The sequence below is a fragment of the Vigna angularis genome, chromosome 10 (assembly GCF_016808095.1).
Source record: "Vigna angularis cultivar LongXiaoDou No.4 chromosome 10, ASM1680809v1, whole genome shotgun sequence".
Taxonomy (NCBI): Eukaryota; Viridiplantae; Streptophyta; class Magnoliopsida; order Fabales; family Fabaceae; genus Vigna; species Vigna angularis.
This window is the reverse complement of record NC_068979.1, coordinates 8,177,233-8,204,126: the sequence shown is the minus strand read 5'-3', so window position 1 is coordinate 8,204,126 and position 26,894 is coordinate 8,177,233. Positions and strand designations below refer to the sequence as shown.

Genomic DNA, 26,894 nt, shown 5'->3' with positions numbered 1-26,894 from the left:
TATATTGCTCCGTTCTCTGTCAGTGATATATAGGATTGCTATATGAATATTAAAACTCTACTTACATATGAGTTATAGTTCACAAATGCCTTCTAAAATACTCGTTAATGAAACCACCCAGTAAAAATAATACTCAGTAAAACATATTTAATTATTATAAATTTAAATATTTCGTTTTTTTATTATGTTATGTTTTGTGCTACTTTCCACGTATATTGAGATCAAATATTTATAAATTGTTGTGTGATAGCATGATGACAGATAATATTATAGAACTAGTAAAATTTGTTAGAATAATCTATATTTAGAAATATATTTAATTAATATATGAAATATTTAACATACTTTCTAATAATTTAAAAAAATTATATATCTATATATATATATATATGCTTAAATAATTTAATCTTTTAGGATTTACTCACATATAAAAGTAGATGTCACAGAAAAAAATTTAATAACAAAAAAATAAATTAATAACTAAAAAAATTTTATGATTAAAAAAACAATAAATTATCATTAAACTCAAATTCATAATTTTTTTATAATATTGATACTAAATATCGGTTAATACATCATAACTCAAATGTTTTTCTATTTTATATCAAATGTTCGTTTGAAATTAATTTACTCTTTAGAGAAATTCGTGTTCACTTCCAATTATTTGGATGCGATTTCATGCTTTCACATTGAGAAATGTAATCAATTCTAAATTCCTTTAAAAATACAATACATAATTTATACTCAAATTCATCCACTTGTTTTTTCTCAAATTTTCTCTCTCAAATCATCTCCCTCAAGTGAACACACCCCAACTCTTGTGTCTATGATAACAATACATCCTTTTTTGTTAAATTGCAAAAGGATCAAAATCTTCAACATTTCTATTGTTATTCTTCACATAGAGAGTAACGATGTTCTCCTTTTATTCAATCTGTTCTTCCTTAGCAAATATACAAAGCTCTCTTAACAAAATATACGGTGAAGAGTAATACTACTTCAACAAACCATAGGTGTACCTTAAGTGTTTAATTTGTAAATGTGATGGTTGGGTTACCTCCCAAAAAAAACATAGCCCACATCATGTTCCATTTATGAAGTAATGTTTCCATCTTATAATTTTAGCCATGTTTTATTTGTCACATTAGCATTGTTGTCTTCCAACGGGTGAATTGGTAAAATTCGTTTAATTTTTACACTTACATGATAAATTGTATTATAATAAATTTAATAATATAATTCACGAAATGTATAAAGTTGGTAAAATGTAAAATTAAAACTAACATAAGTGTACAAGTTCTTAATATACATGTTTTAAAAAGGTAAACTCATTTAAGAAAAATAATTGCTTCATTTTACTGTAAAATAATATGTTTATTAAATTAAACTAAGTAGTACATTTTTAATATATTTTAAAATGATATATCCCTTTTTAGTCTAATAAATTCTTATATTATTTCTTATAGGTAAAATGCTTTTTTACTTAAAAAATGACCATCTTTTTATATTAACCAAATAATTAATGAACCTTTCTTTAGCACGTGTTTTATGGAATTTTAGTAGATATTTTTTTTTAAAACATGTGATAATGTTTTTGTTCTATTATTATAAAAACAAATTTAATGTAAGTTATTGATAAGGTTAATTCTTACTATTATTTAAGCATCATTTTAATAGAAAAATGAACTCTTTTCTAGCTCGTAACTTGCTTATTCCTCTAATTTATCTTAGTTTTATGAATAATGGTGTTTTGAGCTACTTTGATGTAATTTCATCTATAATCCCTTATTTTGTAGCTAATAATGTTCTTGGAAGAATCTCCAACAATGTATAAAGCTGAACCAACCACAAGAAGCAAACACATCTGCAGAAAAAGAGAAAACGATGCAGTGCAGAAAAATCAGGTCGCGCTCGGGCGCCCCAGGAGGGGGCTGAGCGCCACCTGCACAAAAGCTGATTTCTGGTGTGCTCGAGCTGGTCGCCCCAGAAAGGGGGCTGAGCGCCAGTTTCTGCGCACCAGTCGCGCCCGGGCGCCCCAAGAGGGGGGTCGGGCGCCAGTTTCTGCGCACTGGTCGCGCCCGGGCGCCCAGGAGGGGGGCTGGGCGCCATTATCACTGATGTGGCATATTTTAGCTTATTTAACCCAAAAACGCGAAGGAGTTTGGGTCTTTGGTAGTTTGGAGGTGCGATTTCACTCAGAGGAGAGCTTGAAGGGTTGCTAGGGCTTGTGGGAACACTTCCGTCTTCCTCTTTGGGTTCTTCTTCTTCTTCCATGGCCATTTTGTAAGCTTAAAGGCTATCCATGGAAATGGAGAGCCAAACCCATCTTGTTGGGGTTAGTTGTAGCCTTTGAATCTTGTGTAATTGTTGAATGATTTGAATATATATATGCCTTTTCTACCAATTACTAGTATTATTGTTTCCAATCTTAAAGCTTGCATGTAACGAGGATGTTCATGACTTGATTTTGGGGTTTCATGGGTTATGGGGATGTAAGATGAAACCCAGAACTGAAACAGGAGTCCTTGTGGTTCATTGATTCTAGGGATGGAAGATGATTCACATGTTATCTTAGATCCTAGTTCTTAATGCAGGTTTTGCTTGTTAATTAGTCAAGGGATTGATAATTAATAGGTAAAAGTTAGGCTCTTTCACCTAAGGGATTAGGGCTAGAGTAATTTTTTGGATTGACTTTAGTTAATTGATGGAAAGAAGATGAAATTATGTTTGCACAAGAGTGAATTGGTGAAACCTAACCTTAACAATGTCTTTTCATATCATTTCTAGTCTATTCATTTCTAAGTGCCTTCAACACCAAAGTCCAACCATTGTAAATACTCTATGTTAAATTTCTTGCACACCAACTGTTTGTTAAAATACCAAAAAGAGTTTCTTGTTTTATTTTGTGCACTTTGATGTCTAAGTGATTTATGAATGGAAGAATTATCATGTGTTGCACAAATCCCTTGGAAAAGAACGATATTTATCACTTGCTACGCTGCGATCGGTACACTTGTCGTTTGTTTTATAGCTAAGAGTTATCACTTCTATATGTGATTTAGAAAAGTAAAGTTAGAAGATATATTTTTCTTAATGAGTAATAATTATATTCAATGACTCAACTATAAAGGGTCTTAATACCATTCCAAATACCAAATAACTCAATGATAACATATTGTACAGAAAAACTAGAATTTGTATAATAAAACAAAACAAAAATTCTCCAAAATGATATTTGAGAACTTGAACAATTCTCCAACTTAATCAACATGAAGGTTAAAATTGTCTTTTCTGCTAAAACAAATTATTTTTTATATTTGTATATGAATAGCGTTAACATTAATGTATTTTTCACATCTATTTACTTTTTCTTACAAGGAGATAGATAACTAACTTCAAAAAAAGAAAGAAAAATCTCAACACATACAATCTTTCCACTTAAAAGGAGAAATATCCACTATGTCAATCTATACAACATCCCCACTTGTTAGATCATTAAATGATTTTTACTCCTACATATTCGAAAAAGCAAAAAAAAAAAGAAATAAACTATAAAAGACAAAACTATTATATAAATCAAGATTTTGATTAATCTATGTGATTATCTACTTAGAAATAATTTTACTGTAAAAGCGATAAACAATTAATCAAACAATCAATATTGTTTTCAAGAAAGTAAACAAGTATAGAGAGATAAAATATTAAAATAAATAAAAAGTTATTTGTTTTTAATCTACTTATAAACATTTCTTAAAATATTTCTATTCTCGATTCAATTTAAAATCATATTCCTTTAAACTAAATAACTTACATCTTACAAAAAGTTTGTCAGTATAACATTTTTTTTTACTCTCTTTCTCAACGAAAAATAATATACCTAATTTCAAGTATATCATTTTAAAAATATATATATACCTATTAACTTATTTAGGATTTCAAGTTTATGACTATAAATGTATTTACAAATAAGTTTCTAAATCTATTTTTAAAAAAGATGTTCCAACGTGAATTCTTAAAACAAATAAACTATTTAAAAGCATAAGAATAAATGTGAAAAGTACTGTCGTTAGACAAAAAGACTTAGATGATACAAAGTCTAACTCACATGTCCCATTTTCATGTAAGTCCCAGCTATAATTGTATATACATTTATCTTTTTTTTTTTACAACAATGTTAGACAATTTCTAAAATTTAATCAATATAAATAAAATACAAATTAGTCGAACTATTCATCCAAATTTGACCGAATCCACAACATACCAACTCTGAAAAAAAAAACAGATGAACTCCAATTATTAATACTCATTCCAAATTTACTCGTTTGTAAGAAGAAAAACAAAAAAAAACCAATGCCACTCTGAAACGTGAATAGTATGAAAGATTTTTACAAAGTGAGCCAAGTTTATCAGTTTTGATTTGTCAGTGATGTGGTTTTTGGCCAACTTTTATGATTGCAAGATCTTCTGTTCACCGGTCAGCTTCGCAGAAGTTCTCAAATATAGCTGGATGCAAATATGCCATTTTTTTAATAAGAAAAGATGGAACGTATACCCCATAGACATTATTTTAAGAATATTTTTACACAGATGTCAGAGTTTTTATTATATTTTCTACCTTATTATCTCTGCCAGCTAATTTTACGCTTGGAAGAGAAAAAACAGAGACTACAGTTGCGCAGCTTAACGTCAACGTATGAAATTCTTAAATTATTCTCAACGTGAGAAAAAGTGGAGGCTATTAAGTTTATATAATTAAGGTATCCTTTATACATACATGTTGCTAATTTTGGAATTTAATTAAAAATTATTGAAAAAGTGGTAAATTACATGAAATAATATAATAAAAGTGTAGGAATTGAAAAATTAAATTAAATAAAAATAAATTAAATGGCGTGAATAAATAAGTTTAGAAAGTTGCATGACGAGTGCAGTGTAGAAATAATAAAAGGAAGAGGAGAAAGAGACAAGCCCTCTTCCACCTTTTCTTCGTTCCACCTTCTCTGGTCCAAAGACAACACAATACAATACATACACACACTCTCACACGATTATTGACATAATAACAAAATAACGCACTCTGTTAAAATCCATTCCACGTGTTGAGTTTGATCGCAGTTTCAGATCTCGTGGATCCGAGCTCAAGCGTAACAAACAATGGCGAAACCGAGGTACTCTCGTCTTCAACCTCGCAAATCATCGTCTTCGTCAACGCTCATCCTCACTCTCTTCCTCGTCTTCACCTTCCTCGTCCTCATTCTCCTCGCGCTTGGTATCCTCTCCATTCCCTCATCCTCGCGCACCGATTTGCCCAAACCTAACGATCTAACTTCCATTGCTCACAGCACAACCCAAGCGTACGTTACCTCTCACCTTCCTCATTGTCTGTTATTAATCTATTGTTTAATTATTTAATTATTTCTTATTTTCTATTTTTGTGTGTTTCAGTTCCGACGTTGACGACGATAGGGGAGAGCAGTGGGTTGAAGTAGTGTCGTGGGAGCCGAGAGCTTTTGTTTATCACAATTTTCTGGTAGGTTTCGCGTTATGCCAAATTCTTCCTCGCGGTTGAAAAATCGCTGTGAGCTGATGTTGTAATTGATTTTAATCGAAGTTATTTCGTGTTGCCATTCGCCTATTCACGATATTTTGCCTTGATTTTTCTTGGTTAATTGACTTCCGTTTCCAATTTTTTTTTCTGGTCTCTCTTTTCAAAAGTTGTGGTTAATGTTGGAAAATTAAAAGGAAATGCATACTAATGTGGAATGTTGTTGGCTCGTTGAAAATTTTCTGAGAAATGAGGTTTAAAGTTAATATCGGTGGATCTTATGTTAATGATAAAGTGCAATTAGGGTTAGATTTACGAAGATTGTGCTGAAGAGGAATGGATATAGGGTTTAGTGCTAAGATTTCATCTTGATGCAGTTTTCATGGTGTTTTAGGACCTTATAGTTCTCGATTTGGAGTTTGACTTTTTTTTAATGTCTTTGTAAATGAAAGGTTATGATATCGTTGCAATTTTTTGAGTTTTCGTTGGCTGAATTATGCTTGGCATAATGTTCGAATGGTGTATTTCAATGTTTGGATGTGATTTTGGCATGGTGGGATGACATTGTGTTTTGGTTAAGGTTCTTGCTCATTTGTAGCATTAATGATTTGATATGATGCATTGCAATGTCTTCACCTTTGAAATACTAAATCTTATTCTGAATGATCTGGTAGACGAAGGAGGAATGTGATTATCTAATTGACGTAGCAAAGCCAAACATGCAAAAGTCAACGGTTGTCGACAGTGACACAGGAAAGAGTAAAGACAGCAGGTTGGACTATTTCCTATTTTGTCTCAAGTCCTTTGGTATTGATAATGATTTTTTTTTCGTTAATTAAAACTGCCAAAATGATAAATTTACCTGTATGTTTTCCTTTAACATTTAGAGTACGTACAAGCTCTGGAACTTTTCTGGCCAGAGGTCGCGATAAGATTATCAGGAAGATTGAGAAAAAACTTGCTCACTTTAGTTTCATTCCTGTTGGTAAGTATTTTACACTTTTTATCTTGTTTATAGTACCTTAAAAATATTATTATGACAAATATGTGTTGCTGTTTCTTTTTATTTTTTCCGGTTCACCTACATGTTTTAAGTTGATGATAATTCATAACTGTTCTATTTGTTCGCCATAAATTGCTTTTCTCTGGTGAACATTTTGTCTATGATCGAGATGTTTTGTGTAGTTGTACATGTTGTGCATGTGCCTTTAATGGAATACTTTCAGTCGCCTTTGGCTTCTGGTTTTCTGGTGTATGATCTAGGATAGTACACTATTTTTCATTATATACTTCACAAAGCATTACATAAGCTGTGTCTCACAATATACAGAGCATGGTGAAGGACTTCAAGTTCTGCACTATGAAGTTGGACAAAAGTATGAGCCTCACTATGACTACTTTCTGGATGATTTTAACACTAAGAATGGGGGTCAGCGAATTGCAACAGTGCTGATGTATCTGTAAGTGACATAATGTGTTTTCTTAGTTGTTAACTTCAAATGTTCTTGTATATGAGGAAGGTGTTCATACTCTGTCGCTTTTTCGATGATGCAGTACTGATGTTGAAGAAGGGGGTGAGACTGTGTTCCCAGCTGCCAAAGGGAATTTTAGTTCTGTGCCATGGTGGAATGAGCTTTCTGATTGTGGAAAAAAAGGACTTTCAATTAAGCCGAAGCGAGGCGATGCTTTACTTTTTTGGAGCATGAAGCCAGATGCAACATTAGATCCATCAAGCTTACATGGTTAGTTTCTCTAATTCTAATTATATCAGTGCTGCTACGTAAACAAGTTTTAGTAGTGAATAGAGGAGATAAATTAACAAAACTGTTTTCTTGATTATTTCCAGGAGGTTGTCCAGTGATTAAGGGTAATAAGTGGTCAAGTACCAAATGGATGCGTGTCAACGAATACAAAGCTTGAGTATACATTGATATAGGTAGTTATCTCACCTTTTCCTGTAATACTCTCGAAATGTATTATTTACACTTTACAGTTGGGGAAAGACATCCATGCTTATCTGGCGATTATTTACATTATTATGTTAACTGTTTGAGACTTGGCCAATAGATTGCTTGCACTGAATACGACTTTATATAAATGTGACCATTAGTGTTGATTTGTGTTACACTATCTTGTTCTCTAGTTTTTGGATTCAATTGATGTTAAGATAGTCGGATCATAGATGTAGTCCCAAAGTATCTGTTTATGTGAAGGTTAGTCAGAATCTTCTGCAAACCGTTCAATTCTTTAGGAATGAGACTGCTAAAATGGGAAAACTGATATACGTATGCTTCACATTTTTCACTTATTACCGAATTGTATTCACAGCTCGATGGTGTCTTGCTTAGGATTATTCCAAGTTGTTGCTTTTTGTTTGATAATGTTTAATATGCTAAGTTGTCGCTAATTATCTTTCCTGTTTATCTGTTTAGTTATCAGGTTTTTCTGAATTCGTCACGCCAGTTGTGTACGATTTGAATCTCAGCTAAAGCTTTGCGTGATAATGCTTCAGATTTGGAAGGAAATATTACAGCATGATGTGGCATTCTGTAGTTTTGGATGTTCAGTTGTAAGCTAACTCATTTTTTCCCCTACCTTTTCATTTATGATATTTGAAAATACAATAAAAAAAGATTATGTACTGGTTAATTTACAATAGGGATGTTCAAGAAAATGTATGAAACCAATAGACGGAGCAAGTATACCAGTTTTTTTCCCTCGGAACTCCTGTACCTTTGGTTGTGATCGTTGTTACATGTCTGCTCGTGTTGTTACCCTTATACCCCTATATCTCGCCTTTAATAACAGCTATAAATTTTCTGCAGAAAATTGATGTTGAGTTATTGAAATTCTTGGTTGCTATACTTAATAAATTAATGTGATGACGGTAAAGCCTATTATTAGGTAAGCCAATTGGATGGTGTAGTAATTAGATATCTTCCACTCACGTGGAAAGAATCCATGTAGCTAGGAAATTCATGTTCCATTTTTACTGAGAACTAGTTGGATCAGCGAAAGTTCTAGTAGTAATAGCAAAATTTAGTTGAGGAAACCATTTCAAGATAAAAAGAAATATTTGTATTTATGTGCAATGATATACTTTAAAAGATGTAATTCTTAGGATATAGGAGAATACTAATAGACACTTATAGAAGAAGTTTCTATAAATTTTCACTATTAATGTGAATACTGTGTTTTTGCATGTAAATTGTTTTTTTTTTGGGTGGGAAAGTTGATTAAGAAAAGGAAACTAGTAGGAAAACTTTGTTGTTATAAAGTTAAATGTCAGTATTTCTTTTATGAAAACTTATTTTTAGTCATTCTTAACTATTCTTAAAATTTAATTTCTTTTCAATAACCTATCTCTGAATTAATTTTGTATTAGGGTAAAAGGTATGCATAATGATATATAATAAACGTGTTTGCCAAACTGAACTCCGTCAATGCCATGACTGTAATATTCTATATTTGTTTATTTATTAAATAATGAGTTATATTAATCTTAAATAGATTATAAAAGCTCGTTTAATAGAAGCTAATAACTAGATTGTTTATCTCGCTTTCTTAGAGTTAAATAATTGTGACTAATTGATTTTAGTAATACAATAAGTGAGTTGACTGTGACAACTAAAGAATTTTGTTGCTGTTATTATTACCATTGACTATAGGAACAATAAATTATAATTAAAATAATAAAAATTATTTGTCGTTTAATATTAAATTTAATTTTTTTATATTAATTACAAAATAACATTAATGCTTAATGTAAGATAATAATATCATTCAAATAAAAAAATAACGTAAACTCAGTTGAAAAAATATAAATTTTTTAATCAATAAATAAAAAATAAATTAAAATATGAAAATTTACAGGAAATATAAAATATAATTAAATATATGTTGTACATTTTAAGTTATATATTATATTAAAATAAATTGTATATATATAGATAGTTGTTAAAGTAAAATATAAGTATATTGTAAAATATGATACTTTAAAAAAAACACGAAGTTAATATTAAAATTTGTAAATAAAAACATAAATAGAATCAGCTTAAAAACAGAAATATTAACATATGAATTGAGTAAAAGATGAATTAAACTTAAAATATTATAAACAAAAGTAATATGTAGAAATAATCAACTTTATAATTTCTATTAATAAAGTTTAAGTAACATAAAATTGAGATTAAATTGTTTAAAGAAAAATAAATACATATATTCTTATCAATGTAGACATAAAATTTATAATAACTAATTATTAATGCTTACGAACGTGATTTTTTTTTTGTTTGGAATGGTAATAAGGAAGATTAACTAATAATATTTGGATATTGTAAAATTTACATAATAATTTTATCAGTGATGTGTATATTAAAATGAAATGCATATAAATGGGTCACTTTTAAATAAAATATAGACATGAAAATTTGCTCATGTACAAAGTAAAAATAATACGAAGTTGATCTTAAAATTTAAGAGTAAAAACAAATGCACGTATAAACATACAAAGATATATGGAAAGATACTGATATATGAAATCAGAAAAAAATATTATTTTTTAATAACAAATATTAAGATTAATAAATAACATTTAGATATGAATTTATTTTGTACTAAATTACAAAATTGACTTAATAATTTATTAGTAGTGTGTAGTTATATGATTAAAATTTTGAATTAAACTTTTTAATTATATATTATATTAAATGAAATGTTTTAATTTGTCTTTTTTTATTTGTAAATTTATGATATAAGAATTTACTCTTACTAATAATAATGTTAATAATACTAATAATAATAAAAAAGTAATAATAATACTGATGCTAATAAAGTTAATATTAACGTTAATGTTAAAAATAATAATGTACGGTTAATAATTATAATAAATATTAATTACAAATAATAATATTATTAAAAATATTAATAGTAAGAAAATAATAATACTGTGGGGTCTCTCTTTTTAATATGTATTAAGACAATTAATATAATAATTATTATATTTAAATAAATAATTTAATCTGTATTAAGACAATTTATATAATAATTATTATATTTAAATAAATAATTTATTTACATAATTACGTTTAAATGTTTATAATTATATATTGTTATTCATAATTATATCAACTATAAAATACATTAATGTTTAATGTAAGATAATAATATCACTTAAATAAAAGTAAAAAGTTAACGTGAACTCAATTAAAAAATATAAAAATTTTACCCAATAAATAAAAAATAAAAATTTCATTATAAATTTACGAGAAACTTAAAATATAATTAAACATTTATTGCGCATTTTGACATTAATTCATTATCATTTTATATTAGATTTTGTAATTAATTAAATATATTATTCATAAATCTTATTTTATATAAAATTAGATTATTATATTTGAGTCAAATTCTATATATCTATAAATCATTTTATTAATTTACTCTTTAAAATTTATAATAATTTTTTGAAATTTAATTGCTTATAATAAAATTATAGTTATTTATTTTATATATCACTTCTTTTAATAATTATGATAAAAACTATTTTTATAGTTATCATAATAAGAAAAAGTAAATAAAGGCACATGTGTTTGCTTTAAAAATCTACAAATTAAAATTCTGTAAAAAAATATAGTGACGGGTAAGTTATTCATAATTGAAGGATAAAACCGACAAAGATGAAAATCAAATTTTAAATTTTAAATCTATCCGCTCCGCGCTACTTTTGATACAGATGGTTGAGGTAACATAAACCCACCCTTGAAGAGACTCATTTCCATTCCTAACTAAAGGTATATATCTCAGAAGTTTCCACCCTTGCTTTAAAATAGATTCAATGACAAAAAGAAAAGAATTTTTTGTTTTTTAACATTTGAGGAAAGAATGTCAAATTGCCTTTTTAGTTAAAAGGGAAAATTTGATTCAATTCAATTTAAACATGTTGTAATTAAAGAAAATATCTGCATAATCTTCTTCAAATACAGAAAATATTTGTAGAATTTTTCTAATTAAAAAAGAATGTATATGATCTTTTAGATTATTTTGTTTTTTTATTTCCATTTCTAGAAGATTAAATTGTTACAAATAAAAGTAAGAAGAATGTAATTATCATGAATGAAAATAATAAAATCATTCTCTTTTTCAAATTGGTATCAAAACTCTTGATCTTGGGAGATCCGTTTCCGCTCCAATAGTAGTCACCGCCACTGTTGTTCGACCACCGCAGTCGCTGTCGTAGCCGATTGGGTGTCGTTGATAGGGCAGAAAGGAGCACCCAACTCCACTAATCACAACACCAGAAATCCCTTCAGGAAAGCAGCCGCCACGCGCCACCATCGTCACGGCACGTGTAGCCCACGCGCCTAGTTTCGGCACGACTCGCTCGCCGCCGTCATCATAGATAGGGTCGTCGGAGCCTCCTGAGTCCGTTCCACGGGTCGGAGACGTCCCTTTTGATCCAAATTTGCGTAGATCTGAGTTTTAAGTTTTGCTCCTTTTCTTGGTGTAACCCACACGTCGTTGTCGCCTCGGATAAGGTCACCGAAGACATCTGATTGCGTTCTACGTAATGTTTGAAGTAAAAATTATTCCTTTAGATCCTAATGATCTACCTAATATGATGGGTGTCTATCGATTGGATGGTCGAAATTTCCTACAATGGAGTCAGTATATTTGAAGGATTCTCAGGGGACGTTCAAGACTAGATCACATAGATGGAGGAGGACCAGGATCAGACGATACACATTTTCCAATTTGGGACAATGAAGATTCACTAATTATGACTTGGATGTAGCAGTCAATGATTCCTAAGATAAGTAGAAATTACATGTTTCATTCTTCTGCCAAAGAAATATGGGATGATTTACAAAGTGATTTTTCAGTAAAAAAGGATTTTGCTGCCTTCTATGACATTGAAAGTAGGATATTTAATACAAAACAAGGTTCTCTTTCTGTATCAGAATATCATGGAATCCTGAATGGATTTGGATTGAATTATATCATAACCAAACAATAAAGATGTGTAAAACAAATGTTACCGCACTTGCTGAAGTCATGGAAAACAGAAGAATCTTTAAATTTCTCCATGGCCTGAATCATGAATACGACCCAATCTGGGTACAAATCTTAGGAAGAAAAAAATTATCATCCCTATCAGAAGTTTTTTTTTATGGTAAGAGGAAAAGAAACTCGGAGAACTGTCATGCTTGATGGGGGACCTCCAATTGAGGCTCTGCCATGACAATTGGAAAAGAAGTCCATAAAGGAACAAATGCTGGAGAAAAGTCGTTTGAAAAAGGTATTCATGGAAACTATTGTTCATATTGTAAAAGGTCTGGACACATCAAGGAAATATGTTTCAAAGTCCATGGAAGAAAGAATGTTCTTGAGCGCATGGGAAACAACAAAGGATTTACTCAAAAATGGGTCAATCATACTACCTTAAAACAGGAAGCCACCAATCAATCTTCACATTCTAGTTCTTCACCATCACTGGATCTTGATATGAAAGCTTATAAGGAGGAACTCGAGCGCTTGAAAGCAATTGGTGAATCAATGAGTAAGCCCTCTGGATCATATACTTTGTCCATGAAAAGTAAGATTTGTCTCAATACTCTTGGTCATGTGTTTCAAGGTATTTGGATCCTTGATTCAGGAGCAACTAATCATATGACACATTTTCATGTGTCCTTCGACTCATGGTAAAAGAAATAGAGAACAACTTATTATAGTTGCTAATGGTCAGGGTATACTTATATGCGACTCTGAGAATATAGTTTTGGACTCGTCTATTGTATTAAAGGATGTTTTACATATTTCTCAATTAGCTAATAGTCTTATCTCTGTGCAAAAACTTACAAAATATTTAAATTGTTTAGTAACATTTTTTCCAACTAATTGTATTTTTCAGGACCTTGTCATGGGGAAGACGATTTTAATTGCTAAGGAGCAAAATAGGTTGTATCTTTTAGAGTTTGATGACCAAAGCAACACAAAAATCATGAGTCAACCATTTACATTTGAGACGTGGGCAAATTCCCAACTATGGTTACATCATTAAAGGCTTGTACATCCTTCCTTTGATTTTATCGAGTCCTTATTTCCCCATTTGTTTACCAAATAGTTTGTAGACTCTTTTAATTATGATATTTGTCAGTTGTGAAAACATCATTGTGCATCTTATCCTATTAATAATAAAAAGAGTACTTCTTCATTTGATTTAATTAACTCTAATGTTTAGAGTCTTGTCATAGAATCTATTTTCGAAGCCAAATGATTCATTACCTTTATTAACGATTGTACTCATGTCACGTGACATACCTTATGAAAAATAAATCAGAAGTTTTTCAAATTTTTGTTCATTTTTTTCGTCTTGTCCAAAATTAATTTGGAAAAAATATCAAAAGAATCATATCTGATAATGTTACCAAATTGAATATGTGAATCATGAATTTCTCAATTTTTTGTCTCGTAATGGTATTATTCATGAACTAACATGTGTAAACACCCCTCAACAAAATAGGGTTAAAGAAAGAAAGAATCGTCATCTTCTTGAAGTGACTAAAGCTCTTCTTTTTCAAATGTCTCTTCCAAAAAATTAATGGGGAAAAGTTGTGTTAACTACCACATATCTCATCAACAGGTTACCCACTTGTATCTTAAATGACATTAGTCCTATAGAGTATCTATTGTCTTTTATTCCTTCTTCTCCTCTAATAACGATTTTACCTAATCGAGTCTTTGAATGTGTTGTTTTTGTTCATTCTCATCATCCTGACCGTAGTAAATTAAATCCTAGAGCTCTTAAATGTGTCTTTGTTTGGTATCTTTCTAATAAAAAATGGTACAAATATTATTATCCTCATAATCATCGCATCTTTATCACCATGGATGTCACCTTTCATGAAACACAATCCTTTTATGTTAGTCCACCACTTAGAGAGGGATAAAGCACTTAAAGTGGATGAACTCTCCTTTTTGTCATTACCATGTTTGTCTTTGTAGGATGCCCAAGATATGAGCAATGAAGCTACCATAGTCCATAGTAAAGAAAAAGAGGAAAAAGACAAATTTCTTGACAAAAAATATGAAAATAGAAAACAACCCACTTTGATTCTCGAGCAAGAAAAATTGTTTAATCCAAAGGTGAGAATCTCTGAAGATATCAATGAAGGGAAGGTAAATATTAATGAGGAATTACCCATTGCATTAAGAAAGAAAGAAAATCATGTGCTAAATATTCTATTTTTAAGTATGTTTGCACTAACAATCTCTCTAAAAATTTATTGTTTCCATTGATGCCACAAAAATTCCTTCCTCACTCTAGGAGCCATGAAACTTGAACAATGGAATCAAGCTATTTTTGTGGGATTGAGTTAAGCTTAAAGTCTATTTCTTAACATGGTATCAGAGCCAGATTAAAGCATATCCTAACGATATTTGTTGTTTGTTAAGCATATTATTTCACCCGTTATCGGGTTCCTATCGAACCACTCATTAATGTCTAGTCTCATGCTCGAGATGTATATATCTTAACATAAATATGTGTGTTGAAAGTCTACCATCAACTAAAGATAAGACCAATTTAAAATATATAGATGAATGCAAACTTTACTTCACAAGCATATTTTGTAAGGGTCAAGATCACACATCTCATTAAAGATAATCTAAATAGAAGCTTTGTAATTGTAACTTATATTCCTATAGGACTTCATATACCAGACATTTTCACAGAAAAGCTCTCTCCGAATAGATTTTAAGATGTTGTAGACAAGTTAAGAATGACTAATATTTATTTATCAACTTGAGAAAGTGTTGTAATTAGAAAAAATATTCATAGAATCTTTTTAATTAAAGAAAATATATGTATAATCTTCTAAATTATTTTGTTTCCTTATTTCCCTTTCTATTGCTACAAATAAAGATAAGAAGAATGTAATTATCATAAAGAAAAACAATAAAATTATTCTCTTTTTCAAGTTGAAACAACTTGATTTTTTTTTCACTTTTCTAGTTTTACAAGTTTTCAGTAAAAAAAATGAAACTGTTTCTAAATATATTCATAGAAAAGACAAAATGTATCATCAAAAGAGTTCCTGAAATAGAGAACATTACGGTCCAATCCTTTTTAATTTTAATAAATATTCCTGATTTCTTAATCCTCAAGTGTCAAGGGGCAGAAGGTAAATGTTTACTAGAAACTTTCCTGTAGTAAAACCAGTAAAAAAATTAAGCAGTTCTCATCCTCAATGACATAAATTTGAAAAAGAAAATCACATTTCTCCAACAAACGACAGTCATAACTCTTCCTTGCAGCAGCCACGTAGTTCCTTGGTTTATTAAGAGGATAGCATGGGTTTCCTGGTAGCAGCCATACTACCAATAAATTATTAAGAATCAGTGGCAATGGGAGCTAGCAATTCAGCCTGCATCTTTGGTTTATATCTGATTCAATGTTTAGCATTAATCAAGTTTCTGATGACATATTGCAAGATGCCTCCATGGTTGAAGTATGCTATTTCAACCTGTAATGAAGTAACCAAAACATCAGCAGGGAAAAGGAGAATGCCAAAGAATAAGAGCAAGGTACAAGAAACTCATCACTACCACCAACACCATGAGAGATTGGAAGATAAGATGTTACCTCTGTATCAAATCTCAGGATAGATACGAATGTCTTCCCGGTATCTGTCACCACTGTGACATCTTGACCAGGTCTTATTTCATTCACGTTGCTTGGTAGATCAATGGTGTAACGTTCACGACCAGTTAATCCAAGAGAATCGGCATCCTCCCCAGGCTTAAAACATAGAGGAATGATACCCATTCCCACCAAATTACTTCGGTGAATCCTTTCAAAACTTTTTGCTATGACAGCTTTCACACCCTAGAACAAAAAGTAAACGAATTCAGCATTAAACAAACCAGCAAAATATGCACAAATAAATCGGTGAGATCAAAAAAGGCCTCCAGAATGTACCAGTAGCATTGGCCCTTTTGCAGCCCAATCTCGGGAACTCCCACTCCCATACTCAGCACCGGCCAAGATAATCATATCATGCCCCTCACTCTTGTATCTCTGAAAATTAAGTAGTGTCGATACCATAAGGGACCAGTGAAGGTTGAAGAGTTAGAAATTTTATTTATAGATTGAGCATTTTGGAATCTACCTCAGACAATATGACAGCATACAAGATTAACAAGAAGCCAACTACCAATCGTTGGGACAGTTGGATGAAAAAGATATGGAATCATAAATCATTTGACTAAGGTTACTGACACTATCTTTCCCTAGTTTTTTCCCTTTTGGCTATTCGATACTTATTGAACAATGAAATGTCAGATATAGCTCACTGTTATTTTATAGATACAGCTGCAATATGAAGAATCTTACCAGCAGCAATCAAATAGAATACAGTTCCACCGAAAGTGATGGATATCAGATGGAAAGTAAAAGCATTGACTAAAACACCAACATATTACATGGTTCAGAAATATTACCTCAGCAGCATCAAAGACTGATAACTTCTCCCCGGAAGGAATATGAATAGTTTTAGGTCCAACTTCTCCATTCAAAAATTTGTTGACAATGCGAATATTGGCAAATGTTCCTCTTGCCATCACTTCATCATTACCACGACGACTTCCATAAGAGTTGAAGTCTCGTCTATCAACTCCACGTTCTATAAGATATCTGGCTGCAGGACTGTCCTTATGTATGCTACCAGCTGGAGAGATGTGGTCAGTTGTAATACTGTCTCCAAAGTTGAGTAAACAGTAAGCATTCTTCACACCATTAGAGCCTGAGGGAGACATGGTCATATTTTTGAAATAAGGTGGCTCGTGAATATAAGTTGATGTAGGGTCCCAAGCATAAAGAGTGCCCGACGGAACAGATAAATTATTCCACATGGGATTGCCTTGGGTGATCGCGTTGTATGTTTCTTTAAACATATCAGGCAGCACACTTGATTGTACGACCTGAAGATTGGAAAGATTATGAAGAATCTAAGACAATATATTTTTTATTTAAACTTGCTAGTTTGGGGGCATATAACAGGTATATCAAATTAAGGAGAAAACTAAAAATATAAATTTATAAAATGGTAAAAGTACGTCATAAGAAGGAATAAAATAAGATAAGAAATGTCCTCATTGTTTAGATAAGGTTCTATTTTGTTATAGAGTGGAAACTCAGAATTGTATGAATATTGCTCGAGTGATCCTCTCAACTTTATACAAGAAAAATCTGTACATGGAGAATCCCATCGTTTTAGAAAGAATATATACAAGAGATAGCAGAAAGAATAGGCTTACTAACTATCATGTACAGTATCAAGATAAAAAGAAAGAATGGAGATATTCTAACTAGGGGTGTTCAATACACATCCTGACCTAAACTAATTTTGACGGGTTTTGGTTTTAAATACTGTACTTGATAGCATATTGGAGACAGATTCAGGTTCAAGTCATTCCAACCCAACTAGGTCTCATTCTTTTGAAATTATATATCTTTTTGATAATTATGTAATACTTCCAGACTTAACAGATGATATCTTGCATAACATGATGTTATATTTATATTAATATCGTTTCACAATATATACTAAAAATTTTAAAGCATGCCTTAGTTTCAGGTTTACACTACTTTAATTATATAATTTAGCTTATACATAATATTAAAATTTTTTATTAAACAAATCAAGATGATCAGGTTCTCTACAATACACGATCTGTTAAATTTTGGGTCCAACAGAACGACCCTACTAAAATTTTGGGTCGGGTAGGAATCAAGCTCAGCCTATCTCCAACGAAATCCCTTATTCTAACTTGCCACAATCCAAATATCCACACCAATCATGAAAAATCTCAACATATAGGAGTGAATTAAAATAAAGAATTTTGATATTGTTAGTTATATAAGAATAAATTTTATGAGATGAGGCTTTTAGAATAGAAGAGTAAATTTTAAATATAAAAACTTTTCGTCCTAACTAGATAATTTGATATTGACTAAATTTAAACAACAGTATTTGAGGGGTTCAAATGATATGGCTGATGTCGGAGAAGTCCCAGGTTTGAAGTGTGATGGCTCAAATTTAATATAAAAGGTTTTATGACAAAGTCATTTAAATCCACAGCCACTTACATTTGCTATTTCTTCACTGGATGGCCAAATATCCCTGAAGAAGATATTGGTTCCATCCTTGCCTATCCCAATGGGTTCAGTGTCAAAGTCAATGTTCACCTACAGAGTAGTGTGTCCAAATTAGAGCGTGACAGCAAGTTTTGAAATGCATACTCACAAAATGAAATCAATTGACAAGTCACATACTGTGCCAGCAAGGGCATAGGCAACAACAAGAGGAGGAGAAGCAAGATAATTAGCTCTTGTTAAAGGGTGAACTCGGCCCTCGAAGTTCCTATTTCCAGACAATACAGCTGCAGCTACTATATCTGGAATATTTAGAAAACCAATGCTTAGGTAAAACCTTAGAGATTGTTAAGTGAGTATTAAGAAAACATCATTTACAAAAGTGTGTGTACCGTTTTCTGTAATTGCAGATGCTACAGCTTCATCAATATCACCTGAATTTCCAATGCAAGTTGTGCATCCGTACCCAACTATATGGAAACCTAGCTGATTCAAATACTTCTGCAAGCCACTGCAGGCACCAGGAGCAGTTTAGGAATCAGGACAATTCAGTACACCATGTTACAGATTCAATACACTTGACTGTATACTAAAGACTACCTCCTCTGCAAATACTTGGTTACAACACCAGAACCTGGAGCAAGACTTGTTTTAATCCAAGGCTTTACCTAATATTCAATATCAAATTGTGAAACAAATGCAAACAATTAGCAACAAACAACATTGGGAAAAAGAAAAAAAAAAATGAATATCATTGTGTTTCAAATACCTCTCTAACTAGTAGACAAAAACGAAAAGAAGCCTAAAACAAATGCTACTATAACTTCAACATTATTCATAAATGAGAAAGGAGCAAGAATATGAAGCTATACAAAGTGCTACATTAACCAAGGCAATAATGTTTAATAAATATAAGTCCAATTACCTTGCATTTCAACAATTATATAAAAATATGCAATTCCATTGCATTTTAACAATGATATAAATATATAAATGCAATCAGACACCGAAAGTAAAATTGAGATCATGTTTTTCACTACTCTATCATATTGCCCAATTACGGCACCAAAGCATATAGCAAGGGGCAAACCTTCTTGTTGGATCTATGTATATAGTGCGTGCAAGCCTATCATTATAAAGTTAAATCATAGAATTATAATGGTGAAGGCACAAAATACATAACAATCTACTAACCTGCAAACCCAATTCACAAGCTTTCTTTGCAACCAATGCAGCTCCAAGCATAACACTAGGATTGGAAGTATTTGTACAACTGGTGATAGCAGCTATAACAACATCACCATGCCTAAGATGTGCTGGTGTAGCATGGAATGTGAAGTCTGCAACCTTATTCTGAGATTCTACGGGTACAGCAAAACCCTGTAACAGTGCAGTTTTATACAATTCAAACAAAAACAACGAACCCCAAAATTCTGAAATTATTTCACTAGATAAATATATAGTCAACTGCACTATTTAACTTCCTGGAAGAGGCATTCAGGACATATCTGCAGGATTGTAAGTTCAAATTTCATCCAAAGCAGTCAAAGGTGAAGCACATTTGTGAGGTGCTAAGGGGGCTAACACGCATGAAGAGGGGTCAAACATTGCACACTTCAAACAAGATGGCTATTAAATTTAAAAAAAAAAAAGTAAAATATGAGTACTTTGTATTAATTTTCCATATGAATTGATTGAATAACTATCTCATTCATTAAAAAAAAAAATCAAATGGCTGGACTCTTTTATTTTATCACTATTTTACGGCCTTTACTGTCACAAATGTTAGATGGCTTAGCTCTTTTAATCTGTTACATATCAGTAAGGTGCTAAAGGTGTGCCTTATCTGAACCACTAAGATTGCCGAAGGTGCACACTAAAACTAAACTGTTTATCTTACTGGTGCCTTGGATTGGCACATTTCAAGGATGATTTCAAAGCAAACCCCCTCTCGCATGCACACACACAGACATGCTAGTAGTAAGAGTGCAATGCCTTTTGAAAAATCATACTAAAAACTTACGATATGAAAACTTAGACACCATAGATTGAACAGATAAGATATACAACATTACTACTATATATTTCAACAATAAAAATGAAATGAATACCTTAAATCCAACTTTGTTGTTGAGACAGGCAACCCAGTCTGCCTTCATTTCTTTCAAAGGGACACGATCATGAGGCCTGAAAATGTTTAAGCAACGGTTACACCATTAAAAAGCTGAAAATGTAATTTTACTTCTACGATTAAATGTCCTCTTCCCTTCTAATCTGTACTTACTATATAGACCCTCCATTTTAAAACCTTAACTCCCCTATATTCATTAAAATATAAAATGCAATACTCAACAATGTAATTAAACATCACATACTTGTTTACTAAGTAGCTTAAGATGTTTTGTAGTCAAAGTTAGCATCAATTGTGCTATGCGAAATGAATGTGTTCTTCCCTTTTTGTTAGAACATGTGTCTGAATAAGGGCAGGAATGATGTTTTCAATGAATTTGTAAGACCTGATAACATTTAGGATGGTAACGTTTTAATTTATCTAAAGCAAGGAAGTTCTAGTGGGAGGGCATGTGTGGTAAATGCACAATACAAGAATATAGGAGAGTAGTTTACCCTTACTTTTAAGAAGAAAGCACAAGAACTCGTTACCTTTTTGGACCTGAAACACAGGACTCTACATCCTCAAGATTGAGTTCCAAATAGGATGAGTACACTCTCTCCACTTGAGGCTGTACAAAAGCAAAATCCCACTCAGAAGAGGTTCTTCCAGACATTTATGATATATATATCCAATGGAAAAATATATGCATAGCATACCTCACTATAATCCACAAACATCTTATTTGCTCGTAAGTAGGATTCTATCATAGAAACCTGAAAGAAAGACATCTAAGCACAACTAGACAACATAAAATATCATGACAGTGACATGGATGTTTACTTACAGTCTCATCACTTCTGCCAGTCAGTCTCAAATATTGCAAAGTGACATGATCCACAGGAAAGAAGCCCATCGTTGCACCATACTCAGGGGACATGTTTGCTATGGTGGCACGATCTGCCAAAGGCAGTTCACTCATGCCTTCCCCTGTAGTAGCAAGGTAAATATCAATTATCCAAGTAAAGATTAATCAGCTAGACGTAATGGTACAAAAGGATGCATCTGCATCATTTGCATATATTGGTATTACCATAAAACTCCACAAACTTGCCAACAACCCCATGCTTTCTCAGCATTTGAGTGACAGTCAACACCAAATCAGTAGCTGTGACACCATCTCGTAGTTTTCCCAATAATTTAAACCCAACAACACCTGGAAGGACCATGCTCATGGGCTGCAAAAATATCAGAGATAAGTAAATTTATCTGAAAAAAATTTCAATTGGTCAAAACCACACAGGTCTAAATATAATATCACGAACATAATGTCAATGCAAAGAGAATTGAAATTTTCAAATACTCAATAAATTAATTCCACTCTAATTTTAAAATATTTAACCAAGAGTGCTATGACAAATTAGCATGTTAGTTTTACCTGGCCAAGCATTGCAGCTTCTGCTTCTATTCCACCAACTCCCCATCCAGCGACACCGAGGCCATCTATCATAGTTGTGTGTGAATCAGTTCCAACAACACTGTCAGGATAAAGCACGCCATGTGTGTTGAACACAACTCTACCAAGGTATTCTAAATTAACCTGCAAAAATTGAAATCATAAAACTTGATTCCGAAGACAAGTAGGAATGACTAATGAAAGAAAAAGTGTTTCTTCCATGAAAAAAATAAAAACATTCAGAAATTAAATATTACAGAATCAAATAAAATATTATGTATTGTATCCACACACATACATAGATCATCAATGGATATTGAATGAAGCAAATACCTGATGAACTATCCCTGATCCGGGAGGAACAACGAGCATATTATTGAATGCATTTGAACCCCATTTAAGGAAACTAAATCTTTCTTTGTTTCTCTGGAATTCAAGTTCCATGTTTGCCTGAACAGCATTTTCAGATCTTGCCACATCAACCTGAACAGAGTGATCAATGACAAGATCCACTGGTACCTGAAGGAAACCAATTTTAAAATCATTAAAACATAACCGCTGCATTGGAAAAAAAAATGTCATTCTAAATTCATTAATGTTGACAAACACGTGGCTTACCAAGGGGTTAATTTTATTAGAATCACCACCAAGTTTGTTCATTGCATCTCGCATGCAAGCAAGATCAACAACGGCAGGTACCCCAGTAAAATCCTGACATCACCATTCAATAAACCTCGGTCAACTGAACACCACAAATATAGCAGACACTCAAGAATTTAACAAAAAGCATTTACATTCAGCACCGACATCTTCATGTTACTCACCTGCAGAAGCACCCTAGCTGGCTTGAACGGAATCTCCACTTGTTTGGGAGAGGTATTCTCCCAATCAATAATTTTTTCAACGTCGTGTTTCTTAACTTGAAACTCATCACAGTTACGGATTGCAGATTCCAAAAGTATCCTCACAGAATAAGGAAGTTTATCTGTCGTGACAAACAAATGAATGCCGCCATCAATTCCCAGCTTCTTCAGATTCAAACTTAACTCATAAATCATCATCACAAAAAAAAAAACAGTAGCAGATCTCACCAGACACACACCGCAGCAACAGATAAAAATACAATCGCAAAACAGAGCCATCAAATCAACACAAGGAAGTAAAACTAAACAAAACTGAACGGCGCTTCCTTCAACATTTTCTCTCATCAATCATTTCAAAACAAAATCCAGTGACTCACCAATTCTAGGATCGTTGAGAGCAGGCAAGCTATAGTACTTCCCGAACTCGCCACCACCAGCAGGCTTCTCGAGCGTCCTCAGAATGCTACTGAACGGATTCTCAGTCGCTGCACGAACGAACCAAACACTTCAAAATCAAAATCAAAATGAAATCCAAACAATGAAACCGACAAAAGCGAATCAAATTGGATTGACGAATAAAGTAAGAAGTGAGAGTGAAAGAGTATGGTGTTACCCATGGTAGCTGAGAGATTGATGAGATCGATGAACAGAAAAAGAGAGAGAAAGAGAGTGGTTAGGTGAAGAGAGAGAGATAAAAGAGAGTGTGGAAAAATGTTGGTGGTGCAATAGTGCGAGTTGGTAGTATTATTTAATTGGCTCCATTTTGGTTATGGTCTTCTGAATAATGAAATATCTTTTGCCTTATGTACGATCGTTATCACATGATTCAGTGTATATCCTCACACCTCTCTTCATACAACAATTTCGGAAACGCATCTTTAACTTATTCCTCTTTGTTTTTTCTGGCCGAATGTTTTTACGTTACGCCGAGAAAGAAAAATATCTCACGCCATCCCTAGTAGTGGAAAATAAATAAACGACTACATTGTTCAATATTTTTGTCTTAGTTTCTTCTGGAATATGATTTAATTAAATTTATTTTTAAAGACTAAGTTAATTGTCTATTATAATTCTTTTTATTTTTGTTAGTCGATAGAGTAATTAAAATATTTTATGTTTACCTTTTTAGATAAAAACAATTGATTTTTTTCCGATAAATTTTATTTTAAAATACAAAATGTTAAACTTTAACTTTAAAAAAAACATTAATCAAATTTAAATTAAAAAGTATTTAATAATTTCATTTGTATATATATAAAGAGAAAATTATTTATCGTGTTTTTTTTATTTATCCTTCTTTTATTCTGACTTTTTATATTTAATTATTTTAATTATTTCAATTATATTCTAAAATTTCAATATTTTTTTTTATTTTTTATATCTAAATAACTTATTTTATTATAAAAATATATATCCATCAAATAAATTAATTGTTCTATTAAATCATCTTGTAAGACTAACTTTTGTACTTATGTAATGAAAGAAAAAGTGCTCACTGTATTTGTTTATTCGTTTAAATTTATTATAACTTACATTAATTGTTAATCCTACTTACTCTTTATCTGAACCTATAAGTAAAATTCACTAAATTTATAATTTCAACAAATTCTGTCTACTAATAGAAAGAGTGTTGGGGAAAAAAGAGTGCTAAAATTCGTTTTGTGAAATTTTTGTGTTATTTATTTATTACAGTGATATTAATCATTTGGAATTTATTAAGTATAAAACTAATTAGGATCGTATTAAATTAAATATAATTTTAATAAGAGACAATGCTATAATTTAATTAAAAATCGTTAACTTATTGATTTAATGCCATAAACATTTATTCTTTACTAATTATAATCTCATGTTTACTATATCTAACGATTTAAAAGTAGTTATTTTTCTATGTTTTCAAAATTTTAAAAAGTCTTTTGTATAGTGTAAATAACATAGTTATGTTATAATTGTTGTTAAATAGCAAGAAACTTTTTTTTATATTTTTAGAATTTATCACAGTTTAAAAAATATTATTTAAATTTGTCGGTAGGTATCGTTTATTGTCATGACGTCTGTAAAATAGTTTTTAAGAGAATCTACGTTTCCACTGAATATAAATTATTTCATTATTTATTTGACTTGTATACATTTTTTTAATCATTGTTGCTTTATTTTATTATGATTGTTATTTCTTCCTTTGCATCTTACAAGACGAGTTCTATTTTAAATAAATGTTGTTATTTGTATATTATATGGTATTATTCTATTATTTAAATAAAATACTGAAACGAGATTTATAACATATCTATCATTTTTATAACATTTTAATAGTATACTGATATTATTATATAATATTATTCTAACATTACATAATTAATTTTAATTTCCTCTTTTGATCATTTCTGTTTTTATCGTACCCCTCTATTATTTATCAATCTCGAAACAACGAACAATAAAGAAGTTTATTATATTGAATTAACCTATATGTTATATGATCATTGACTTAGTTATTAGATTAAATGTAATTCACCCCACAACTTCTTCTACATTAATGCCACTATTTGTCTCATTCTTCCTTTTTCTATAACTAAAATCCAAACAATCTAATACGCTTGTAAAAAACACTTTATCCAATTTTTTGTTATCTTTTTTTCACGTCAATATCCTTTTCGTACACAATTTAATATTATATTTTTTTATGGAAAATCTATATTGACAATTATTTCAGTTATATATTAATTATAGTTGTCAATCATAGCTGAAGAATTTAGTTACATATTTATTTCAGTTAAAATTGATAAAATACATCTATTAAGTTACAAAGGATTATTTTGTATGGACTATCTCTCAGTATGTTTGAATTAATGAAGGACTTTCCAAGCTAATAATACCATATATTTGCCAAAATTTAATGCAATATCCTGTGATATTCTTGTGAGTATATTATGACATTTTAACAATTTTTTCCATATATATATCATCCTATGTATAATTGACGATTAATTGTGTTTCGTGGGTTAAGATTTACGTCTAAAAGGAATATAATCTCTTCAATTAAGATATCATCAAAAGACATGTTATGAATGTATAAATGAAAGACGTTAAAATAAATATTATTTTATTACATTCATAAAATAAATGAAATAATCTCTTAAATGAACTCCTTCTTCACAATGAAAATAATATGGTTATTAACATATATTGGTTATCATAAGTGTTCACAAATTACGTTTTTCCTCACATACCCTAATTAAGGGTGGGGTTCCTCATCCATGCCTTTGTTTATTGTTTTATGTATCAATTTCTGAATGGGAAACTACTCTTTTGATTAAAATGTTGAAAAAATCTTTACTAACTGAAAGAACTATAACATGAAAAATAGATTTAATTCGTAAATATAGTTAATCGTAGTAACTATAATCTATAAATAATGTATATGAACCAAAATTGTTTAATTTAAAATAAGGATACTTAGTTAACTCAAAAAAGAATTTCAAAAATAAAAATTATAACGAATGTAAATTTTAAATAATACCATTAAATTAAAAAAACTCGAGATAATAACTAAAACTGCTTACTGTAACATCCCAAATATACCGTCATCAACTATATAATAGAATAATCACATATAATAATAATTCAGTACAGTCTATCCACTAATGAACGAACGCACAAGGACGAACGTCCTTACATAAGAGTTACAAAATTAAGGCCGAACATAAATAGTACCTGACCGAACGGTTTACAGGAAACAAAATACCGAACAGTCGAACATAACAAAAGAA

At 30.9% G+C, this 26,894-nt stretch overlaps 2 protein-coding genes across 2 annotated transcripts; one reads left to right on the top strand and one right to left on the bottom strand.

The window, feature by feature from the left end:
- The first annotated feature begins 4,929 nt into the window (after window positions 1-4,929).
- Window positions 4,930-8,269, top strand: LOC108321245 (probable prolyl 4-hydroxylase 10). Its single transcript, XM_017552941.2, has 8 exons — window positions 4,930-5,354; window positions 5,446-5,530; window positions 6,220-6,317; window positions 6,433-6,530; window positions 6,876-7,005; window positions 7,100-7,287; window positions 7,392-7,481; window positions 7,978-8,269. Exons 1-7 carry the CDS (start codon window positions 5,155-5,157, stop codon window positions 7,463-7,465), a joined length of 873 nt encoding a protein of 290 aa, XP_017408430.1. The 5' UTR covers window positions 4,930-5,154; the 3' UTR covers window positions 7,466-7,481; window positions 7,978-8,269.
- A 7,371-nt stretch (window positions 8,270-15,640) lies between these two features.
- LOC108321291 (aconitate hydratase, cytoplasmic) lies at window positions 15,641-23,899 on the bottom strand. The gene is made up of 20 exons (XM_017552997.2): window positions 23,741-23,899; window positions 23,505-23,612; window positions 23,089-23,249; window positions 22,883-22,975; window positions 22,598-22,783; window positions 22,247-22,408; window positions 21,902-22,046; window positions 21,656-21,798; window positions 21,528-21,584; window positions 21,360-21,439; window positions 20,810-20,885; window positions 19,893-20,078; window positions 19,299-19,366; window positions 19,091-19,209; window positions 18,879-19,000; window positions 18,693-18,791; window positions 17,045-17,524; window positions 16,524-16,622; window positions 16,188-16,430; window positions 15,641-16,068 (listed from the first exon to the last, which is right to left on the bottom strand). The coding sequence occupies exons 1-20, from the start codon at window positions 23,742-23,744 to the stop codon at window positions 15,994-15,996; spliced, it is 2,706 nt and encodes a 901-aa protein (XP_017408486.1). The 5' UTR covers window positions 23,745-23,899; the 3' UTR covers window positions 15,641-15,993.
- Window positions 23,900-26,894: the final 2,995 nt, after the last annotated feature.